General features: G+C 42.8%; 1 protein-coding gene across 1 annotated transcript in view; it reads left to right on the forward strand.

Moving 5' to 3' along the window:
- LOC130317331 (zinc finger protein 271-like) overlaps positions 1–21,113 on the forward strand; it is a 59,331-nt gene extending 38,218 nt beyond the window's left edge. Inside the window, exon 9 of the mRNA XM_056552840.1 lies at positions 17,829–21,113. Coding sequence (XP_056408815.1) covers positions 17,829–18,955 — 1,127 coding nt within the window. The 3' untranslated portion in view covers positions 18,956–21,113. The remainder of the gene's footprint in view (positions 1–17,828) is intronic.
- Positions 21,114–21,913: the final 800 nt, after the last annotated feature.

Consider the following 21,913-nt stretch of genomic DNA (forward strand, 5'->3'; position numbering starts at 1 on the left):
GTAAATTATGGAGGAAAATAAGTATTTGGTCACCTACAAACAAGAAGATTTCTGCCTCTCACAGACCTGTCACTTCTTCTTTGAGGGTATGTTCACACTACGAAGTGTGAACGGAATCTCCGCTTGCAGAATTCCGCGAGCAGAGATTCTGCCTGGCAGCCGATATCGGCGATAGAACCACGCGGCACTGCGCCATCACCATTGACGGCTATGCAGTACTCCCGGACTTCCACGTAAAGAATGAACATGTTCTTTCTTTGCGCTGAACAATTTCAGCTGCGGAATTGTCCGCCGCTGAAATTCCACAGTGTGAACGGGTCTCGTGGATGACCCATTCACACTAATGTTAAGTTCACACCACGGAATTCCGCCCGTAGAATTCCGCCCGTAGAATTCCGCAGGAATTCCATAGTGTGAACATAACCTTAGAGTCTCCTCTGTCCTCGCCTCGTTACCTGTATTAATGGCTCCTGTATGAACTTGTTATCAGTATAAAAGACACCTGTCCACAACCTCACACAGTCACACCCCAAACTCCACTATGGCCAAGACCAAAGAGCTGGCGAAGGACACCAGAAACAATTGTAGACCTGCACCAGGCTGGGAAGACTGAATCTGCAATAGACACTCAGCTTGGTGGGAAGAAATCAATTGTGGGAGCAATTATTAGAAAATGGAAGACATACAAGGCCACTGATAATCTCCCTCCATCTGGGGCTCCACACAAGATCTCACCCCGTGGTGTCAAAATGATCACAAGAACGGTGAGCAAAAATCCCAGAACCACACAGGGACCTAGTGAATGACCTGCAGAGAGCTGGGACCGAAGTAACAAAGGCTACCATCAGTAACACACTACGCCACCAGGGACTCAAATCATGCAGTGTCAGATGTGTCCCCCTGCTTAAGCCAGTACATGTCCGGGCCCATCTGAAGTTTGCTAGAGAGCATTTGGATGATCCAGAAGAAGATTGGGAGAATGTCTATGGTCAGATGAAACCAAAGTAGAACCTTTTGGTAAAAACTCAACTCGTCGTGTTTGGAGGAGAAAGAATGCTGAGTTGCATCCAAAGAACACCATACCTACTGTGAAGCATGGGGGCGGGAACACCATACCTACTGTGAGGCATGGGGGCGGGAACACCATACCTACTGTGAAGCATGGGGGCGGGAACACCATACCTACTGTGAAGCATGGGGGCAGGAACACCATACCTACTGTGAAGCATGGGGGCGGGAACACCATACCTACTGTGAAGCATGGGGGCGGGAACACCATACCTACTGTGAAGCATGGGGGCGGGAACACCATACCTACTGTGAAGCATGGGGGCGGGAACACCATACCTACTGTGAAGCATGGGGGCGGGAACACCATACCTACTGTGAAGCATGGGGGCGGGAACACCATACCTACTGTGAAGCATGGGGGCGGGAACACCATACCTACTGTGAAGCATGGGGGCGGGAACACCATACCTACTGTGAAGCATGGGGGGCGGAGACACCATACCTACTGTGAAGCATGGGGGCGGGAACACCATACCTACTGTGAAGCATGGGGGCGGGAACACCATACCTACTGTGAAGCATGGGGGGCGGAGACACCATACCTACTGTGAAGCATGGGGGCGGGAACACCATACCTACTGTGAAGCATGGGGGCGGGAACACCATACCTACTGTGAAGCATGGGGGCGGGAACACCATACCTACTGTGAAGCATGGGGGCGGGAACACCATACCTACTGTGAAGCATGGGGGCGGGAACACCATACCTACTGTGAAGCATGGGGGCGGGAACACCATACCTACTGTGAAGCATGGGGGCAGGAACACCATACCTACTGTGAAGCATGGGGGCGGGAACACCATACCTACTGTGAAGCATGGGGGCGGGAACACCATACCTACTGTGAAGCATGGGGGCGGGTACACCATACCTACTGTGAAGCATGGGGGCGGGAACACCATACCTACTGTGAAGCATGGGGGCGGGAACACCATACCTACTGTGAAGCATGGGGGTGGGAACACCATACCTACTGTGAAGCATGGGGGCGGGAACACCATACCTACTGTGAAGCATGGGGGCGGGAACACCATACCTACTGTGAAGCATGGGGGCGGGAACACCATACCTACTGTGAAGCATGGGGGTGGGAACACCATACCTACTGTGAAGCATGGGGGCGGGAACACCATACCTACTGTGAAGCATGGGGGCGGGAACACCATACCTACTGTGAAGCATGGGGGCGGGAACACCATACCTACTGTGAAGCATGGGGGCGGGAACACCATACCTACTGTGAAGCATGGGGGGCGGGAACACCATACCTACTGTGAAGCATGGGGGCGGGAACACCATACCTACTGTGAAGCATGGGGGTGGGTACACCATACCTACTGTGAAGCATGGGGGCGGGAACACCATACCTACTGTGAAGCATGGGGGCGGGAACACCATACCTACTGTGAGGCATGGGGGCGGGAACACCATACCTACTGTGAAGCATGGGGGCGGGTACACCATACCTACTGTGAAGCATGGGGGCGGGAACACCATACCTACTGTGAGGCATGGGGGCGGGAACACCATACCTACTGTGAAGCATGGGGGCGGGTACACCATACCTACTGTGAAGCATGGGGGCGGGAACACCATACCTACTGTGAGGCATGGGGGCGGGAACACCATACCTACTGTGAGGCATGGGGGCGGGTACACCATACCTACTGTGAGGCATGGGGGCGGGTACACCATACCTACTGTGAAGCATGGGGGCGGGTACACCATACCTACTGTGAGGCATGGGGGCGGGTACACCATACCTACTGTGAGGCATGGGGGCGGGAACACCATACCTACTGTGAAGCATGGGGGCGGGAACACCATACCTACTGTGAGGCATGGGGGCGGGAACACCATACCTACTGTGAAGCATGGGGGCGGGTACACCATACCTACTGTGAAGCATGGGGGCGGGAACACCATACCTACTGTGAGGCATGGGGGCGGGAACACCATACCTACTGTGAGGCATGGGGGCGGGTACACCATACCTACTGTGAGGCATGGGGGCGGGTACACCATACCTACTGTGAAGCATGGGGGCGGGTACACCATACCTACTGTGAGGCATGGGGGCGGGTACACCATACCTACTGTGAGGCATGGGGGCGGGAACACCATACCTACTGTGAAGCATGGGGGCGGGAACACCATACCTACTGTGAAGCATGGGGGCGGGAACACCATACCTACTGTGAAGCATGGGGGCGGGAACACCATACCTACTGTGAGGCATGGGGGCGGGAACACCATACCTACTGTGAGGCATGGGGGCGGGTACACCATACCTACTGTGAAGCATGGGGGGCGGAGACACCATACCTACTGTGAAGCATGGGGGCGGGAACACCATACCTACTGTGAAGCATGGGGGCGGGAACACCATACCTACTGTGAAGCATGGGGGCGGGTACACCATACCTACTGTGAAGCATGGGGGCGGGAACACCATACCTACTGTGAGGCATGGGGGCGGGTACACCATACCTACTGTGAGGCATGGGGGCGGGTACACCATACCTACTGTGAAGCATGGGGGCGGGAACACCATACCTACTGTGAAGCATGGGGGCGGGAACACCATACCTACTGTGAAGCATGGGGGCGGGAACACCATACCTACTGTGAAGCATGGGGGCGGGAACACCATACCTACTGTGAGGCATGGGGGCGGGAACACCATACCTACTGTGAAGCATGGGGGCGGGAACACCATACCTACTGTGAAGCATGGGGGCGGGAACACCATACCTACTGTGAAGCATGGGGGCGGGTACACCATACCTACTGTGAAGCATGGGGGCGGGTACACCATACCTACTGTGAAGCATGGGGGCGGGAACACCATACCTACTGTGAAGCATGGGGGCGGGTACACCATACCTACTGTGAAGCATGGGGGCGGGAACACCATACCTACTGTGAAGCATGGGGGCGGGAACACCATACCTACTGTGAAGCATGGGGGCGGGAACACCATACCTACTGTGAAGCATGGGGGTGGGAACACCATACCTACTGTGAAGCATGGGGGCGGGAACACCATACCTACTGTGAAGCATGGGGGCGGGTACACCATACCTACTGTGAAGCATGGGGGCGGGAACACCATACCTACTGTGAAGCATGGGGGTGGGAACACCATACCTACTGTGAAGCATGGGGGCGGGAACACCATACCTACTGTGAAGCATGGGGGCGGGTACACCATACCTACTGTGAAGCATGGGGGCGGGAACACCATACCTACTGTGAGGCACGGGGGCGGGAACACCATACCTACTGTGAAGCATGGGGGCGGGTACACCATACCTACTGTGAAGCATGGGGGCGGGAACACCATACCTACTGTGAAGCATGGGGGCGGGAACACCATACCTACTGTGAAGCATGGGGGCGGGAACACCATACCTACTGTGAAGCATGGGGGCGGGAACACCATACCTACTGTGAAGCATGGGGGCGGGAACACCATACCTACTGTGAAGCATGGGGGCGGGAACACCATACCTACTGTGAAGCATGGGGGCGGAGACATCAGGCTTTGGGGCTGTTTTTCTACCAAGGGACCAGGACGACTGATCCGTGTAAAGGAAAGAATGAATGGGGCCATGTATCGTGAGTGAAAACCTCCTTCCATCAGCAAGGGTAATGAAGAGGAAACGTGGCTGGGTCTTTCAGCATGACAATGATCACAAACACACCGCCCGGGCAACTAAGGAGTCGCTTCCCATTTACTAAGAGTGGACGGTCGGTTTGTGTTTCTGTCGCTCAAAATGTATTCTGTGCGACAGAAAAGTCTCTGCAAATTCTGACTACATTAGTGCTTGTACTACTACCCCCATCATGGAACAGGGTCTGTTCCATGTTGGGGGTAGTAGTAGAGGGGCTGAGGGATTGATCGCACCGGGTCTCACTTCTGAGACCCGATCAGATGTTATTAAGTAGGGGAGCGGGCGGCATGTTCCGATCCCCTGCAATGTACAATAAACTTTCATTCTTAAATTCAGCACCAGAAGCCCCGAATGTCTGGGACCGAGGAGCCAATCAGGGCTCCTGGCAGGGTTTTAATATAGAAGCGCTGTGGTGGGCAAAGATGTATAGAATCGCTGGGGGGGGGGGGGGTATATATCTGGCCCCTCCAGCGTTTCTATATATCCTTCCCCCTGCTGCGCTATTATATATCTATACTGACCCCCGCTGCGCATATACTGACCCCCGCTGCTCATATATATATATATATATATATATATATATATATATATACTGCCCCCAGCGCTATTATATATCTATACTGACCCCCGCTGCGCATATACTGACCCCCGCTGCTCATATATATATATATATATATATATATATATATACTGCCCCCAGCGCTATTATATATCTATACTGACCCCCGCTGCTCATATATATATATATATATATATATACTGCCCCCAGCGCTATTATATATCTATACTGACCCCCGCTGCGCATATACTGACCCCCGCTGCTCATATATATATATATATATACTGCCCCCAGCGCTATTATATATCTATACTGACCCCCGCTGCGCATATACTGACCCCCGCTGTGCATATATATATATATATACTGCCCCCAGCGCTATTATATATCTATACTGACCCCCGCTGCGCATATACTGACCCCCGCTGCGCATATATATATATACTGCCCCCAGCGCTATTATATATCTATACTGACCCCCGCTGCGCATATACTGACCCCGCTGCGCATATATATATATATATATATATATATATATAGGATCCAACAATAACGCAGCACTCCAAAGAACGGTGAAAAAAGTGTTGATTTATTCCGGTCACATCAGTACAAGCAACGTTTCTGCTCCTATGGAGCCATTTTCAAGCTTAGTGTCACATCAGTAGGGGGTTTAAATACCCAAGTGCATTAAACATCATACAAATTTCAATTAAGTGCTCATTACATAAAAACATTAAAATTGTATAAACAGTGTATACATATATCTTTCATTGTGTATATATCATAGATCTTCAGTGCATGTTTCATATATTAAAGTGCAAATTAGTGCATATTAGTGCAGATAAGTGTTTTAAAACATAGCAGCGCTCGAAATTGAATGCTCCACTAACATTATGTTGATACATAGCAGCTGTATGATATAATTATACATATATAATATAATGAAATGGGGAGTTTGACTATTACCCGCTCTGTACTTGTTTAATGGCGTCTAGTGGCGTGGGTGAAAACACCACTGCGCCTGTGCAGGGAGCGATCCCGGTCCAGAGCTGTCGCGAGAACAAGTCACGTGACTAACCCTGGGTCATGTGATCACTTCCGCATACTACTGCACTGAAAGCGTCGCCCGTTGTCCTGGTTACCACCTGCGCTGATCAGCCCTGGTGTAAAGCAGAAAACAGACGCAGCGAACGCTATAAAGATATGTGCCAGACCTGAATATAAAGTTTATCCATAGAAACTTATGATGTATACTTGTTATTAACCGAATCTATATAAATCGTGCATGAAGGTCAGTCCGCTAACCAACAAGGGTATTGGATAAAGAAAATAAAGGATATATATATAAAAAAAATGAATAATTAAATAAAAATACAACAAAAAAGAATTAAAAAATAAAAAAATAAATATTAAACTAAAAATTTGAAAATTAAATTAAAGAAAAATATAATAAATAAATATTCAAAAAACTAAAATATACATAAAGAAATATAAATAAATAATATAAAAAAATATATAAAAAAAAGTTATGAATAAATATCATTCCTTATTTATAAGGATCCCTTCTTTTTTTAGGACAATTTTACACCCAGACACACCTTACATTTACACCTCAGATACGCTCCTCTTATGTAGGACTTTCATCCCTCGGAGTCATCTCTGATCTCCAAAGAGATGTCTGTCACCGGGGGACAGTGACATTGGGATTGTAGGGTCCCAACATGTCTCCGTCTACCCACCTACACCTTGATTGGAGCTTCTCTGCTATTATAGCAGCATCAGTCTCACTCAATGTGGTCTGGGTTGTCCATCAATGGTATATGAATAGTAAAGAAATGGTAGAAAAAAAAAAAAAAAAAAAGAAATTAAAAAAGAAATTAAAAAAAAAAAGAAATTTGAAAAAAATGAATAGATAGATGTGTGTTGAGACAGAGTCACCCACCAACTGTATAGGGGGACTCTCTCTCGATCACACATCAACCTGTTGGAGAGGGGAACTGACATGCATGCACACTGGACCAACCCAAATTCTATAATATCATATTATATTCAAGAAAGGCACATATTCTAAACATAAATCTTAAAGTTTAATAATCTCTAGAATAACGCCATACAGATGATAGACACAGAGCAGGTAATGTCTTCTCCTTGATGTTTCATCTTGAAGTAAATCTATAAAAATAGACAAACAGAAAAAATTGTAAAAATTAATATCCACGTTATACATAGTATCTTATCAAATACTGTGTGTAACCGCCTTAGGATTCAGAGTCAGAACTCTATGTGGCCCCCTGGTTATGCACTCTATGCCATATTCTAAATAATGTTAAAATCTACATTTAAGCCCTTTGGTCTTAGTGAATCCAACTTGTGAATCCACCACATTTCTCCCCTTTTCAATAATGCCAGTCTATCACCCCCTCTTGTTGGTGCTGGTACAAAATCAATCGCCATGAATTTCAAGTCCTTCTCGGAATGTTTACACTCAATAAAATGTGCCCATGCAAGAAGTTAGACGTGGGACAGACCACATGGAGCTTAAAAGTTAGAATTAATAATCACAGGTATAGCATAAGGAAAGGTAAAGTTGATTTACCAGTTTCTAAACATTTTATTGAGTGTAAACATTCCGAGAAGGACTTGAAATTCATGGCGATTGATTTTGTACCAGCACCAACAAGAGGGGGTGATAGACTGGCATTATTGAAAAGGGGAGAAATGTGGTGGATTCACAAGTTGGATAATTAACATTATTTAGAATATGGCATAGAGTGCATAACCAGGGGGCCACATAGAGTTCTGACTCTGAATCCTAAGGCGGTTACACACAGTATTTGATAAGATACTATGTATAACGTGGATATTAATTTTTACAATTTTTTCTGTTTGTCTATTTTTATAGATCTACTTCAAGATGAAACATCAAGGAGAAGACATTACCTGCTCTGTGTCTATCATCTGTATGGCGTTATTCTAGAGATTAATAAACTTTAAGAGTTATGTTTAGAATATGTGCCTTTCTTGAATATAATATGATATTATAGAATTTGGGTTGGTCCAGTGTGCATGCATGTCAGTTCCCCTCTCCAACAGGTTGATGTGTGATCGAGAGAGAGTCCCCCTATACAGTTGGTGGGTGACTCTGTCTCAACACACATCTATCTATTCATTTTTTTCAAATTTCTTTTTTTTTTATTTCTTTTTTTTTTATTATATTTTGTTTTTCTACCATTTCTTTACTATTCATATACCATTGATGGACAACCCAGACCACATTGAGTGTGACTGATGCTGCTATAATAGCAGAGAAGCTCCATCCAAGGTGTAGGTGGGTAGACGGAGACATGTTGGGACCCTACAATCCCAATGTCACTGTCCCCCGGTGACAGACATCTCTTTGGAGATCAGAGATGACTCCGAGGGATGAAAGTCCTACATAAGAGGAGCGTATCTGAGGTGTAAATGTAAGGTGTGTCTGGGTGTAAAATTGTCCTAAAAAAAGAAGGGATCCTTATAAATAAGGAATGATATTTATTCATAACTTTTTTTTATATATTTTTTTATATTATTTATTTATATTTCTTTATGTATATTTTAGTTTTTTGAATATTTATTTATTATATTTTTCTTTAATTTAATTTTCAAATTTTTATTTTAATTTTTATTTTTTTATTCTTTTTTGTTGTATTTTAATTAATTATTCATTTTATATATATATATATATATATATATATATATATCCTTTATTTTCTTTATCCAATACCCTTGTTGGTTAGCGGACTGACCTTCATGCACGATCTATATAGATTCGGTTAATAACAAGTATACATCATAAGTTTCTATGGATTAACTTTGTATTCAGGTCTGGCATATATCTTTATAGCGTTCGCTGCGCCAGTTTTCTGCTTTACACCAGAGGTGATTAGCGCAGGTGGTAACCAGGACAACGGGCGACACTTTCAGTGCAGTAGTATGCGGAAGCGATCACATGACCCAGGGTTAGTCACGTGACTTGTTCTCGCGACAGCTCTGGACCGGGATCGCTCCCTGCACAGGCGCAGTGATGTTTTCACCCACGCCACTGGACGCCATTAAACAAGTACAGAGCGGGTAATAGTCAAACTCCCCATTTCATTATATTATATATGTATAATTATATCATACAGCTGCTATGTATTAACATAATGTTAGTGGAGCATTCAATTTCGAGCGCTGCTATGTTTTAAAACACTTATCTGCACTAATATGCACTAATTTGCACTTTAATATATGAAACATGCACTGAAGATCTATGATATATACACAATGGGAGATATATGTATACACTGTTTATACAATTTTAATGTTTTTATGTAATGAGCACTTAATTGAAATTTGTATGATGTTTAATGCACTTGGGTATTTAAACCCCCTACTGATGTGACACTAAGCTTGAAAATGGCTCCATAGGAGCAGAAACGTTGCTTGTACTGATGTGACCGGAATAAATCAACACTTTTTTCACCGTTCTTTGGAGTGCTGCGTTATTGTTGGATCCAATTTAAACTGAGGACTTTTGGTCAAGAAGTTTTTTGGACGCTGGCACCCACACGTTGAGGCTGAGTAGTGCTGCAATACTTTTTTTGGCTTTTATATATATTATATATATACACTGACCCCCCCAAGCTGCGCATATTAATATTCATATCTTCTCCCTCCCCTGGCTGCCAATGAATGAAAACTCTATTAGCGGGGGAGCGGAAGGCTGCTGCCCGCTCTCGCTGCTAAGAGTTTGTCATCCATAGCGGGCAGCAGCAGCAGCATATCATGCTGTGGGGGTCAGACATGTGGATATATATCTGACCCTCACATCATACATATACAAATGCCGACTCACCGCTATGAATGACAAGTTAGCTATTGGCAGCAGCAGCGCGATCCTCCGCTCCCTGCACTGCTTTACTTGTCATTCATAGCGGTGAGCCGGCATTTGTATATGTATGATGTGAGGGTCAGATATATATCCACATGTCTGACCCCCACAGCATGATATGCTGCTGCTGCTGCCCACTATGGATGACAAACTCTTAGCAGCGAGAGCGGGCAGCAGCCTTCCGCTCCCCCGCTAATAGAGTTTTCATTCATTGGCAGCCAGGGGAGGGAGAGCATGAATATTAATATGCGCAGCTGGGGGGGGGGGGGGGGGGGGAGATTCGTGTATATATAAATATGCGCAGCGGGGGTCAGTATATGTGCAGCGGGGGTCAGTATAGATATATAATAGCGCAGCAGGGGGAAAGATATATAGAAATGCTGGAGGGGCCAGATATATACCCCCCCCCCCCCAGCGATTCTATACATCTTTGCCCACCACAGCGCTTCTATATTAAAACCCTGCCAGGAGCCCTGATTGGCTCCTCGGTCCCAGCCATTCAGGGCTTCTGGTGGGGAATTTAAAGATGAAAGTTTATTGTACATTGCAGGGGATCGGAACATGCCGCCTGCTTAATAACATCTGATCGGGTCTCAGAAGTGAGACCCGGTGCGATCAATCCCTCAGCCCGTGTACTACTACCCCCAACATGGAACAGACCCTGTTCCATGCTGGGGGTAGCAGGATTCACTCCGTTTTGAGGAATTTACCGACGGCTCAGAGCTGTCCGCTTTCTGTGAAGCAAAACGGTTTTCCTGTGAGTTTTCTTCACACTCGGAGGTTTTTTCTCTTTTTGTCGGGAACACGCCCCTTTTGTCGGAAAAAAACATTAACCCCTCAGATGCCGTGATCAATACCGATCACGGCATCTGCAGCATTGCAGTCACTTAATTGGATGATCGGATCGCCTGCAGCGCTGCCGCGGTGATCCGATCATCCTGCACGGCAGACGGAGGTCCCCTCACCTGGCTCCGCTGTCTTCCCGCAGACCAGAGCAGAAGATGACCGATAACACTGATCAGTGCTATGTCCTATACATAACACTGAACAGGATTAGCAATCGAATGATTGCTATAAATAGTCCCCTATGGGGACTATAAGAGTGTAAAAATAAAAGTAAAAAAGTAAAAAAATAAAGTAAAAAAAATGTGAAACCCCCTCCCCCAATAAAATCGTAAATTGCCCCATTTTCCCTATTTCACCCCCACAAAGTGTTAAAAAAATATTTTTTTATATACATATTTGGTATCGCCGCGTGCGTAAATATCTGAACTATTAAAATAAAATTTTAATGATACCGTACGGTATAACATTTTTATAACATTTTATTCCAAAAATTTTTATAAAAAATGTATTCAAAGTTTTATATAAGCAAATATGGTATCAATAAAAAGTACAGATCACGGCGCAAAAAATGAGCCCTCATACCGCCGCATGAAAAAGTTCTAGGTCTTCAAAATAGGGGGATCTTAAACGTATTTTTTTTTTCACAGCAACAAAAAACAATCAAATTAAAGGTTCCTCTCTAGTAAATCACAGCAGCTGAAAATAACCTTTTTCTAAAACATATCTACTTTAATGGTATGCTTTAAAATGGGTATTACTAAAGCAAAATAACCTATAATTTGTGACCTAAAAGTGAAAAATCATATCAAATAACGAGACAAAGGTCCTATTGTTAGATAGACAGCACCCTAGGAGAGAGATAATGTACCTTGTACCACAATTGTCAGTCACTGCGGTACAATTAATGATGCATTCTCATATATACTCCAGGGTGCTACTCATAATCTAGGACCTCTCCCCACACCACGTGAGAAAGGTGATAAGGTAAAATGTTACAATTTGGTATCCGTTCCGACGCGTTTCCCCCCAACTTGTGGGGTTTCTCAAGGAACTAATAGGATACAATCATCAGTCATAAAAATAACTTGTCTCTGGTGCTTTTAGATTGTCTCTGATGCTGTAGGTGCCTGAATAAATAAACATATAAACAAACTATTTGCATCTCTCTCAGTACAACATAGAAACTGCAAAACTCTCCCCAGGAGGGGTACATACCATCACTTGATTGACACCACTCTCATGGCCGATAAACTATGGACAGTCTATTGTACTGCATCTCCATAGAAGAAACACTAGATAAACAAGCAGCAGTGCATGTCCGTCAGTTTTATAACACATTGCATTAACACAGTCAAGCGGGGGGGGGAGCATGATGTAACATAGTTCCCAGCTGTGGTACATGCCTATCTCATGCCCGCCTAGTACCAACGATGGATACCGCGCGCCACGATAAGCGCACTCCTTAATCTCCGGCGGCATGTATACGGCTCAACATACTGCCATTAAATACACCGGCCGGCATACACTTCCGGGGTAGCACCGATGCACTTCCGGTAGGTACCCATCTGGGTTTCTCATCCCACAGCGCCCACAGCGGAGTCCCCGTGTGCGCCTATTGCGCATGATCGGAGCTACTCCCGATCATGTGACCGTCATGTGATTTTGGTGTTTATCAACATTACGGTAAGGAATGGCCAATGTCAGTCCACTCTATCCCATAGTATACATACAAGGTAAGTATCCCTCATAATATGAACTACTGTCCATCGGGGAGGTTTTTAATGAAAAAATGATTTCTTTATTATAGAACACCGTAGATGGTAATTATTATGAAGGTCTGTGATTATGTCCGCAAATTGGGATGTATTTATGATCACCAAATCCATTGTCCTTCCATAGTGGTTATCAAAAGGAGAGAGAGGTGGCTATAGAGAAAGTAGCTATAAGACGATAACAAAGATGGTAATACTAACACTTAGAGTAGCAAAAAGATCTATCACTCTAGTCTTATATTGAGAGGACAAAGCTACCCAGAACCTTAATATGTCATAACTTCCTCTTATGGCTATACCTGTTCCGGATCCCTGCTGATATTATTAATCCCAGCATCATTAAGTTTTATGGCTATATTTCACTAGACCGCAGGGAAGATAGATATAAATAAGGACTCAAGAACATATGTGGAGGAAAATAAAAAAATGGGGAGACAGAGGTGCCCCCCTAAATCTAAATCCTCAACCCTCTGTCCCTACCTTTTGAGGGACCCACCTCCTTAACAGGGTGGCCTCAACCACAAGGACTTTCCCTCCCTTACTAAGTGATGGATCTATCCGGTTCACATCCTACAGAAAGGAAAAAGAGACGAATGTCTTTGGCGATCCCATCCCCACAGATCTCTAATCACAGCCTGTCATCAAATTATAGTTAGAAAGTCTTCATAATGTTCACCAGATAAGTCCTAGCTCCTAGGGGGGAGAACAAGGCAATTTATTTCATCTCCTAGTCTCCTGTAGCCTAAGCAAATCCTCCTTTATCATCCAATGGAGTGACACTGCACATTATCCCTGTTCGATAAAGGGTGTGAATAAAAGGCTCTCATTTAAGCCATAAGGTCTCACTGTCTTCAGTCTGAAAATCCATTCAGCCTCCTTCCTCAATATCTTTCTATCCGTATCGCCTCTCCTTATACTCCATCTGATGACCTCTATCACCTGAAATGTTAATACCTTAGGATTTCCATTGTGTTGTTCCCACACATGTTTGGCTATAGAAGTATCACGTCTATGTCGTATGTCACCCAGATGTTCCCCCACCCTCCTTCGTATCTCACTGCTCGTTTTCCCCACATAGCCCAATGGACATGTACATCTACATAAATAAACCACTCCACTTGTTTTACAATTTGCGAAATCCCTGATCTTGAATTCTTCACCTGTATGATCGTTCTTAAAGGTTTTGGATTTGTCCATAAAAGGGCATGCTATACAGTTCCCTCCACATTTAAGTGCCTATAGGCTTTCTTTCCAACCAAGATCCTGATACTTCTTCTATTTCAAAGTGGCTATGGACCACAAAGTCCCTGATGGATCTGCCTCTTCGAAAAGTAATGGACGGATGGTCAGATAACACATCTTTCAAGTGAGGGTCAGTTTTTAGAATGCCCCAGTATCGACCCAAAATGTTTTTAACCTGTTCTGATCTTTCATCAAAGGTGCCTATCATTTGGATCTGTTTGCTGTTATTGGGTGGTCTAATTTTAGGAGTAAGAAGATCTTTCCTATCACTCTTAAGTGCATGTTTAAAGGCTTTTCTGAGGACCCTATCGGGATACCCCCTTTCTTGGAACCTCTTTCTCAGGTCAGCCGAGTGCCTAATAAAGTCCTCCCTGTCTGAGCAATTGCGTCTCAGTCGTAGATACTGACCCCTGGGGATCCCGTGTTTCTGAGGGTTGGGGTGGTGACTCTCGTATCTTAATAAGTTATTGGTCGCCGTGGGTTTCCTATATATGCTCGTCCTAAGGCTCCCCCTTCCGTCTTTCTCAATTAGCACATCCAAAAACGGGAGGGATACAGAGCTGCTTTCTGATGTAAACCGCAGCCCAATAGGATTATGATTGAGGGATGATACAAACTCTTTAAACAAAGCCTCCGTACCCTTCCACAATATAAACACGTCGTCTATATATCTTCCCCAATATAGAATTTTTGATGTATACTGGTTTTCCTCCTCTCCACGTACTAAACGTACTAATTTGGTTAAAAAGTCTGTGATTTTTTTTAAGCGCAACAATAATAGAAAAGTACGTTACCATGGGGATCATTTTAATCATATTGACCCAAAGAATAAAGAAAACGTCATTTTTACCGTAAAGTGTACGGCGTGAAAACGAAACCTTCCAAAATTAGCAAAATTGTGGTTTTCTTTTTAATTTCCCCACACAAATAATATTTTTTGGATTGCGCCGTAAATTTTATGATAAAGTGAGTGATGTCATTACAACGGACAACTGGTCGCGCAAAAAACAAGCCCTCATACTCGTCTGTGGATGAAAATATAAAAGAGTTAGGATTTTTTGAAGGCGAGGAGGAAAAAAGGAAAACGTAAAAATAAAATAGTCTGCGTCCTTAAGGCCAAAATGGGCTGAGTCCTTAAGGGGTTAATAATCAGACAATGTGATTTATGGATTTTTCTCATTCTGTCTCATAGTTGAGGTTATAACCTATGATGATAATTACAGCCTCATCTTTATAAGGGGGAGAACAAGTACAATTGGGGGCTGACTAAATACTTTTTTGCCCCACTGTATATATACGTATGTGTGTGTGTGTATATATATATATATATGTATGTATATATATATGTATGTATGTATATATGTATTTTTGTTTGTATGTGTATGTATATATGTGTCACGATGCCGGCTGGCGGGTGGTGGATCCTCTGTGCCAGAGAGGGATTGGCGTGGACCGTGCTAGTGGACCGGTTCTAAGCCACTACTGGTTTTCACCAGAGCCCGCCGCAAAGCGGGATGGTCTTGCTGCGGCGGTAGTGACCAGGTCGTATCCACTAGCAACGGCTCACCTCTCTGGCTGCTGAAGATAGGCGCGGTACAAGGGAGTAGGCAGAAGCAAGGTCGGACGTAGCAGAAGGTCGGGGCAGGCAGCAAGGATCGTAGTCAGGGGCAACGGCAGAAGGTCTGGAACACAGGCTAGGAACACACAAGGAACGCTTTCACTGGCACAATGGCAACAAGATCCGGCAAGGGAGTGCAGGGGAAGTGAGGTAATATAGGGAAGTGCACAGGTGAACACACTAATTGGAACCACTGCGCCAATCAGCGGCGCAGTGGCCCTTTAAATCGCAGAGACCCGGCGCGCGCGCGCCCTAGGGAGCGGGGCCGCGCGCGCCGGGACAGGACAGACGGAGAGCGAGTCAGGTACGGGAGCCGGGGTGCGCATCGCGAGCGGGCGCTACCCGCATCGCGAATCGCATCCCGGCTGGCAGCGGAATCGCAGCGCCCCGGCTCAGAGGATGTGACCGGAGCGCTGCAGCGGGGAGAGTGAAGCGAGCGCTCCGGGGAGGAGCGGGGACCCGGAGCGCTCGGCGTAACAATATGTGTGTGTATGTATATTTGTGTATGTATCTGTGTATATAGGTGTGTGTACGTATGATGTGTGTGTGTATATATATGTATGTGTATGTATGATGTATTTTGTGTGTATATATAGGTGTGTGTATGTATGATGTATTATGTGTGTATATATATGTGTGTGTATGTATGATGTATGTATGTGTATATATGATGTATTGTGTGTATATATATGTGTGTGTATGTATGTGTGTATGTGTATATATGATGTATGTGTGTATATATGTGTGTGTATATATATGTGAGTGTGTATGTATATATGTGTGTATATATGTATATATATATATATGTGTGTATGTTCCAGCATCACGTCCACACGGCTGTAGATATCACCATTACACTTGGTCACATGTTACTTATCTGTCACCAACAAACATAGGATCGGTGATTTAACCCTTACTCACCCCCATTTGCCAGGGGCGGGGCTTATGTATAAAGTCCCATACAAGTCTATGGGAAATATATGTTACTATATAACTTCCAAACGGCTGGAGATATTTCCATAATACTTGGTCACATGTTACTTATATGTCCACTTAAAATATAGGATAGTTATTTAACCCTTAACTACCCCCATTTGTGAGGGTCGGGGGTTTTGTTTAAGTCCCATACAAATCTATGTTACATATATGTCATCTCCTGATGAATGTGGCAGTCAGGCTGCCTCCCCGCATTCCATGCCCCATCTTGTAAAGACATGCCCACCCTTTAAGCCACACCCCTTTTATTTTCAGCCCCACCTGAAGACGGGAGATTAGGATTAGAAATGAGGATTAGATATGGGGTTGGGATATAAGGAGGGGATTTGGGGTCGGGATATGAGGACAAATGTTTTCTCCTTTGTTGCCTCACCCCCCCCCCCCCCCAAGGATTAGGTAGGAAAAATTGGGCAGCGTCGGGTACTCAGCTAGTATATATATATATATATATATATATATATATATATATATATATATATACAAGTCAACAGGAAAGCATTACTGTATGATGACATCACTCAGGGGCGGGGCTAGAGTTCATAGACAAGATCCAGCCACACCCCCTGAGACAGCAGAGAATGATGCGATGTCTCAGGAGGAGGAGCTGGGCATCTTCTGAGACAACACCACACCAACAATGAAAGGGCTACACAACTTTCTTGCAGGAGGGAGGGAGGAGGTGGAGACTACACTGACAATGAGAGGACAATACAACTTTCTGTTAGGGGGGGAGGGAGGAGGTGGAAGCTGCAGAGACAATACCACACTGACAATAACAGGACTACACAACTTCCTGTTAGGGGGCAGGGAGGAGCTAGGAGTTGCAGAGACAACACTACAATAACAATGAGAGGACTACACAACTTCCTATTGAAGCAGTTGGAGGAGCTGAACGGCTCTATCATAGAGATATGGAGGGGGCATGGCGGACCCCCCACAATCTAAAACTTACCCCCTATCCTGCAGATAGGGAATCCGTTTTTCACCACTAGACTTCTCCTTTAAACTCCCAGACACCTCTGTAATCCTCAGCTCGATAACTTTCCTTCTCTTTGTCTTATGCTTAAGAAAATAAACTTTTATCTGATTTATGAGGAATATACAGAAATCAAACTCTTCTTACTTTTTCTCTAGATGTCTACAGCGAAGACTCAGGACAAAGTTTCCTGTCATCCATAGAGTTTACCAGAGACGAAAGAAAAGCACATTTAGTGGGACAGCAAAGAATTCACACAGGGGAGAAACCATTTTCTTGTTCTGAATGTGGGAAAGGTTTTATCAGCAAATCAAAGCAAGACCAACATCGTACAATCCACACAGGAGAGAAGACATATTCATGTCCCAAATGTGGAAAATGTTTTGCTCAGAGATATATACTAGTCAAGCATTATAAGATTCATACAGGGGAGAGCCAGTTTTCATGTTTGGAATGTGGGAAATATTTTATCGATAACTCAACACTAGTACAACATCAGAGAATTCACACAGGAGAGAAGCCATATTCATGTTTGGAATGTGGAAAATGTTTCACTAAGAATTCTAATCTAATTGAACATAAGAAAATTCATAAAGAGGAGAAGCTGTTTTCATGTTTAGTATGTGGAAAATCTTTTACCAAGAAATCAACTTTAGTAGAACATCAGAGGACTCACACAGGAGAGAAGCCTTTTTCATGCTCTGAATGTGGGAAACGATTTACCAAGAATTCAAGTTTAATTCAACATGAGAAAATTCACACAGGGGAAAAGCTGTTTTCATGTTCCGAATGTGGGAAAAGTTTTACCAAGAAACATGGTCTCGTTGCACATCATAAGGTTCACACAGGAGAGAAGCCATTTTCATGTTCTGAATGTGAGAAATGTTTTGTCCAGAAACGTGATCTGGTTGAGCATCATAAAATTCACACAGGGGAGAAGCCATTTTCATGTCCTGAGTGTGGAAAATCTTTTACCCAAAAATCTAATCTTGTTAAACATTACAGAAGCCACACGGGGGAGAGGCCCTTTCCATGTTTGGAATGTGGAAAACGCTTTACTCATAAATCGGATCTTACCCTTCACCAGAGAATCCACACAGGGGAGAAACCATTTTCATGTTTAGAATGTGGGAAATGTTTTATCACAAAATCACGTCTTATTATTCATCAGAGAATCCACACAGGAGAAAAGCCGTTTTCTTGTACAGAATGTGGGAAATGTTTTACCCACCAGTCAGGTCTTATTATACATCTAAAAGTTCACAAAGGAGAAAAGCCATTATAATGTTAAAGGTTGTGGGAAATATTTGACCTGAAGATTTTCAGCGGAGAAGCGGCTTACGTGTGAGGTCGGAGGACGACACTTTACCCAGAGATCACTTCTTCACTTTATAATTCATATCGATCTTTGTTTTTGTGAATTCTCCACCAGATTTTTTAAGTCATTTATTTGGGGGTTGTCCAGGATTAACCCTTTGTTCATGTTTGAAGTCGTATTATTTATGTTAATATTACTCATTACTAATTATTTATGTCAATATTACTGATTGCTGCTTATTATTTATGTTATTATGACTTATTCCTTATTTATGTTAACCCCTTAAGGACGCAGCTCATTTTCACCTTAACCTGTTAAGGACCAAAGGTGTAAACTTACGCCCCTAGTCCCGCTCCCGTGATATAACGCGGGGTTACACGGTAACCCCACATCATATCACGGTGGGCCCGGCGTCATAGTGAAGCAGGGACCAGCTGCTAATAGCGCGCGGCACTGATCTGGCTAAAAGTGAAAGTAAAAGTGCCCGGTTAGCTCAGGGAGCTGTTCGGGATCGTCGCGGTATAATCATCCCGATCAGCTGTAGCACAGGACGAGGTCTCTTACCTTCCTTCCTGCAGTCCGATCGCCCAATCAATGATTCAAGCCCGAGATCACTGATTGATCCATTCCTATGGAGATGCATCAATCAGTGGTAAAGATCAGTACATGCAATGTTATAGCCCCCCCTATAGGAGCTATAATATGGCATAAGAATAGTGTAAAAAAATCATTAACTCTTTCAATTATCCCTTCCCCTAATAAAAGTTTGAATCACCCGGCATTTCAAAGAATAAAAAAACAACTGTGTAAATAAAAATAAACATATGTGGTATCGCCGCGTGCGGAAATGTCCGAATTATAAAAATATATCACTAATTAAACCGCACGGTCAATGGCGTACGCGCAAAAAAATTCCGAAGTCCAAAATAGCGTATTTTATGTCACTTTTTATATCATGAAAAGATTAATAAAAAGCGATCAAAAAGTCCGATCAATGCAAAAATGGTACCGACAAAAACTTCAGATCACGGCGCAAAAAATGAGCCCTCATACCGCCCCACACACGGAAAAATAAAGTTATGGGGTCAGAAGATGACAATTTTAAACGTATAAATTTTCCTGCATGTAGTTATGATTTTTTCCAGAAGACAAAATCACCTATATAAGTCGGGGATCATTATAACCGTATGGACCTACAGAATAAAGAGAAGCGGTCATTTTACCGAAATATGTACTGCGTAGAAACGGAAGCCCCCAAAAGTTACAAAAAGGCGTTTTTTTTTTCAATTTTGTCGCACAATGATTTTTTTTCTGTTTCACCGTAGATTTTTGGGCAAAATGACTGATGTCATTACGAAGTAGAATTGGTGGCGCAAAAAATAAGCGTCATATGGAATTTTAGGTGCAAAATTGAAAGAGTTCTGATTTTTTTAAAGGTAAGGAGGACAAAAAAAAGGTACGAAAAACGCCTGGTCCTTAAGGGGTTAAAGACGCAGCCCTTTTTTGTAATTCTGACCACCGTCACTTTAAGCGTTAACTCTAAAACGCTTTTACCGATTATTCTGATTCTGAGTGTTTTTTCGTGACATATTCTACTTTATTTTGGTGGTAAATTTTCATCGTCACTTGCATCATTTCTTGGTGAAAAATCACAAAATGTCAGGAAAATTTCGAAAATTTTGCATTTTCTAAATTTGAAGCTTCTCTACGTGTAAGGAAAATGGATATTTCCAATAAATGTTTGGGATTTGAGATCGGCGATTTGCGCTGATTCCGGGTCAATTGGGTCCCTGGTGACCCTGAAAAGAAGGGTTAAAAGGTGCCACCCGAGACGGCGCCTATCACCCATTAGCAGCAGGACTGGGTACAGGTGCCACTTCACGATCGTTCTGATTGGGACTCCGGCTGTGGGGGGTTGTCCCTAACGGCAGCTGCTCCGCCCCTATTCCAGAGAGCGGGTGCTGGGGGGCCCCTGATAACATAGAATATGTCCCGAAAAAACTAAATCTCTGAATCATACTTATTATTCCTTATTATTTATGTAAATATTCCTTATTATTCCTTATTATTTATGTTATTACTTATTATTTATGTAAATATTCCTTATTATTCCTTATTATTTATGTTATTACTTATTATTTATGTTATTATTACTTATTATTCCTTATTATTTATGTTATTATTACTTATTATTTATGTTATTACTTATTATTTATGTTATTATTACTTATTATTATTCCTTATTATTTATGTTATTCCTTATTATTTATGTAAATATTCCTTATTATTCCTTATTATTTATGTTAATATTACTTATTATTATTACTTATTATTCCTTATTATTTATGTTATTACTTATTATTTATGTAAATATTCCTTATTATTCCTTATTATTTATGTAAATATTCCTTATTATTCCTTATTATTTGTTATTACTTATTATTTATGTAAATATTCCTTATTATTCCTTATTATTTATGTTATTACTTATTATTTATGTTATTATTACTTATTATTCCTTATTATTTATGTTATTACTTATTATTTATGTTATTATTACTTATTATTATTCCTTATTATTTATGTTATTCCTTATTATTTATGTAAATATTCCTTATTATTCCTTATTATTTATGTTAATATTACTTATTATTATTACTTATTATTCCTTATTATTTATGTTATTACTTATTATTTATGTTAATATTACTTATTATTATTCCTTATTATTCCTTATTATTTATGTTATTATTACTTATTATTTATGTAAATATTCCTTATTATTCCTTATTATTTATGTTATTACTTATTATTTATGTTAATATTACTTATTTATTATTACTTATTTATGTTAATATTACTTATTATTTATGTTAATATTACTTATTATTTATGTTAATATTACTTATTATTATTTATGTTAAT

The sequence above is a fragment of the Hyla sarda genome, unplaced genomic scaffold (assembly GCF_029499605.1).
Source record: "Hyla sarda isolate aHylSar1 unplaced genomic scaffold, aHylSar1.hap1 scaffold_199, whole genome shotgun sequence".
NCBI lineage: Eukaryota > Metazoa > Chordata > Amphibia > Anura > Hylidae > Hyla > Hyla sarda.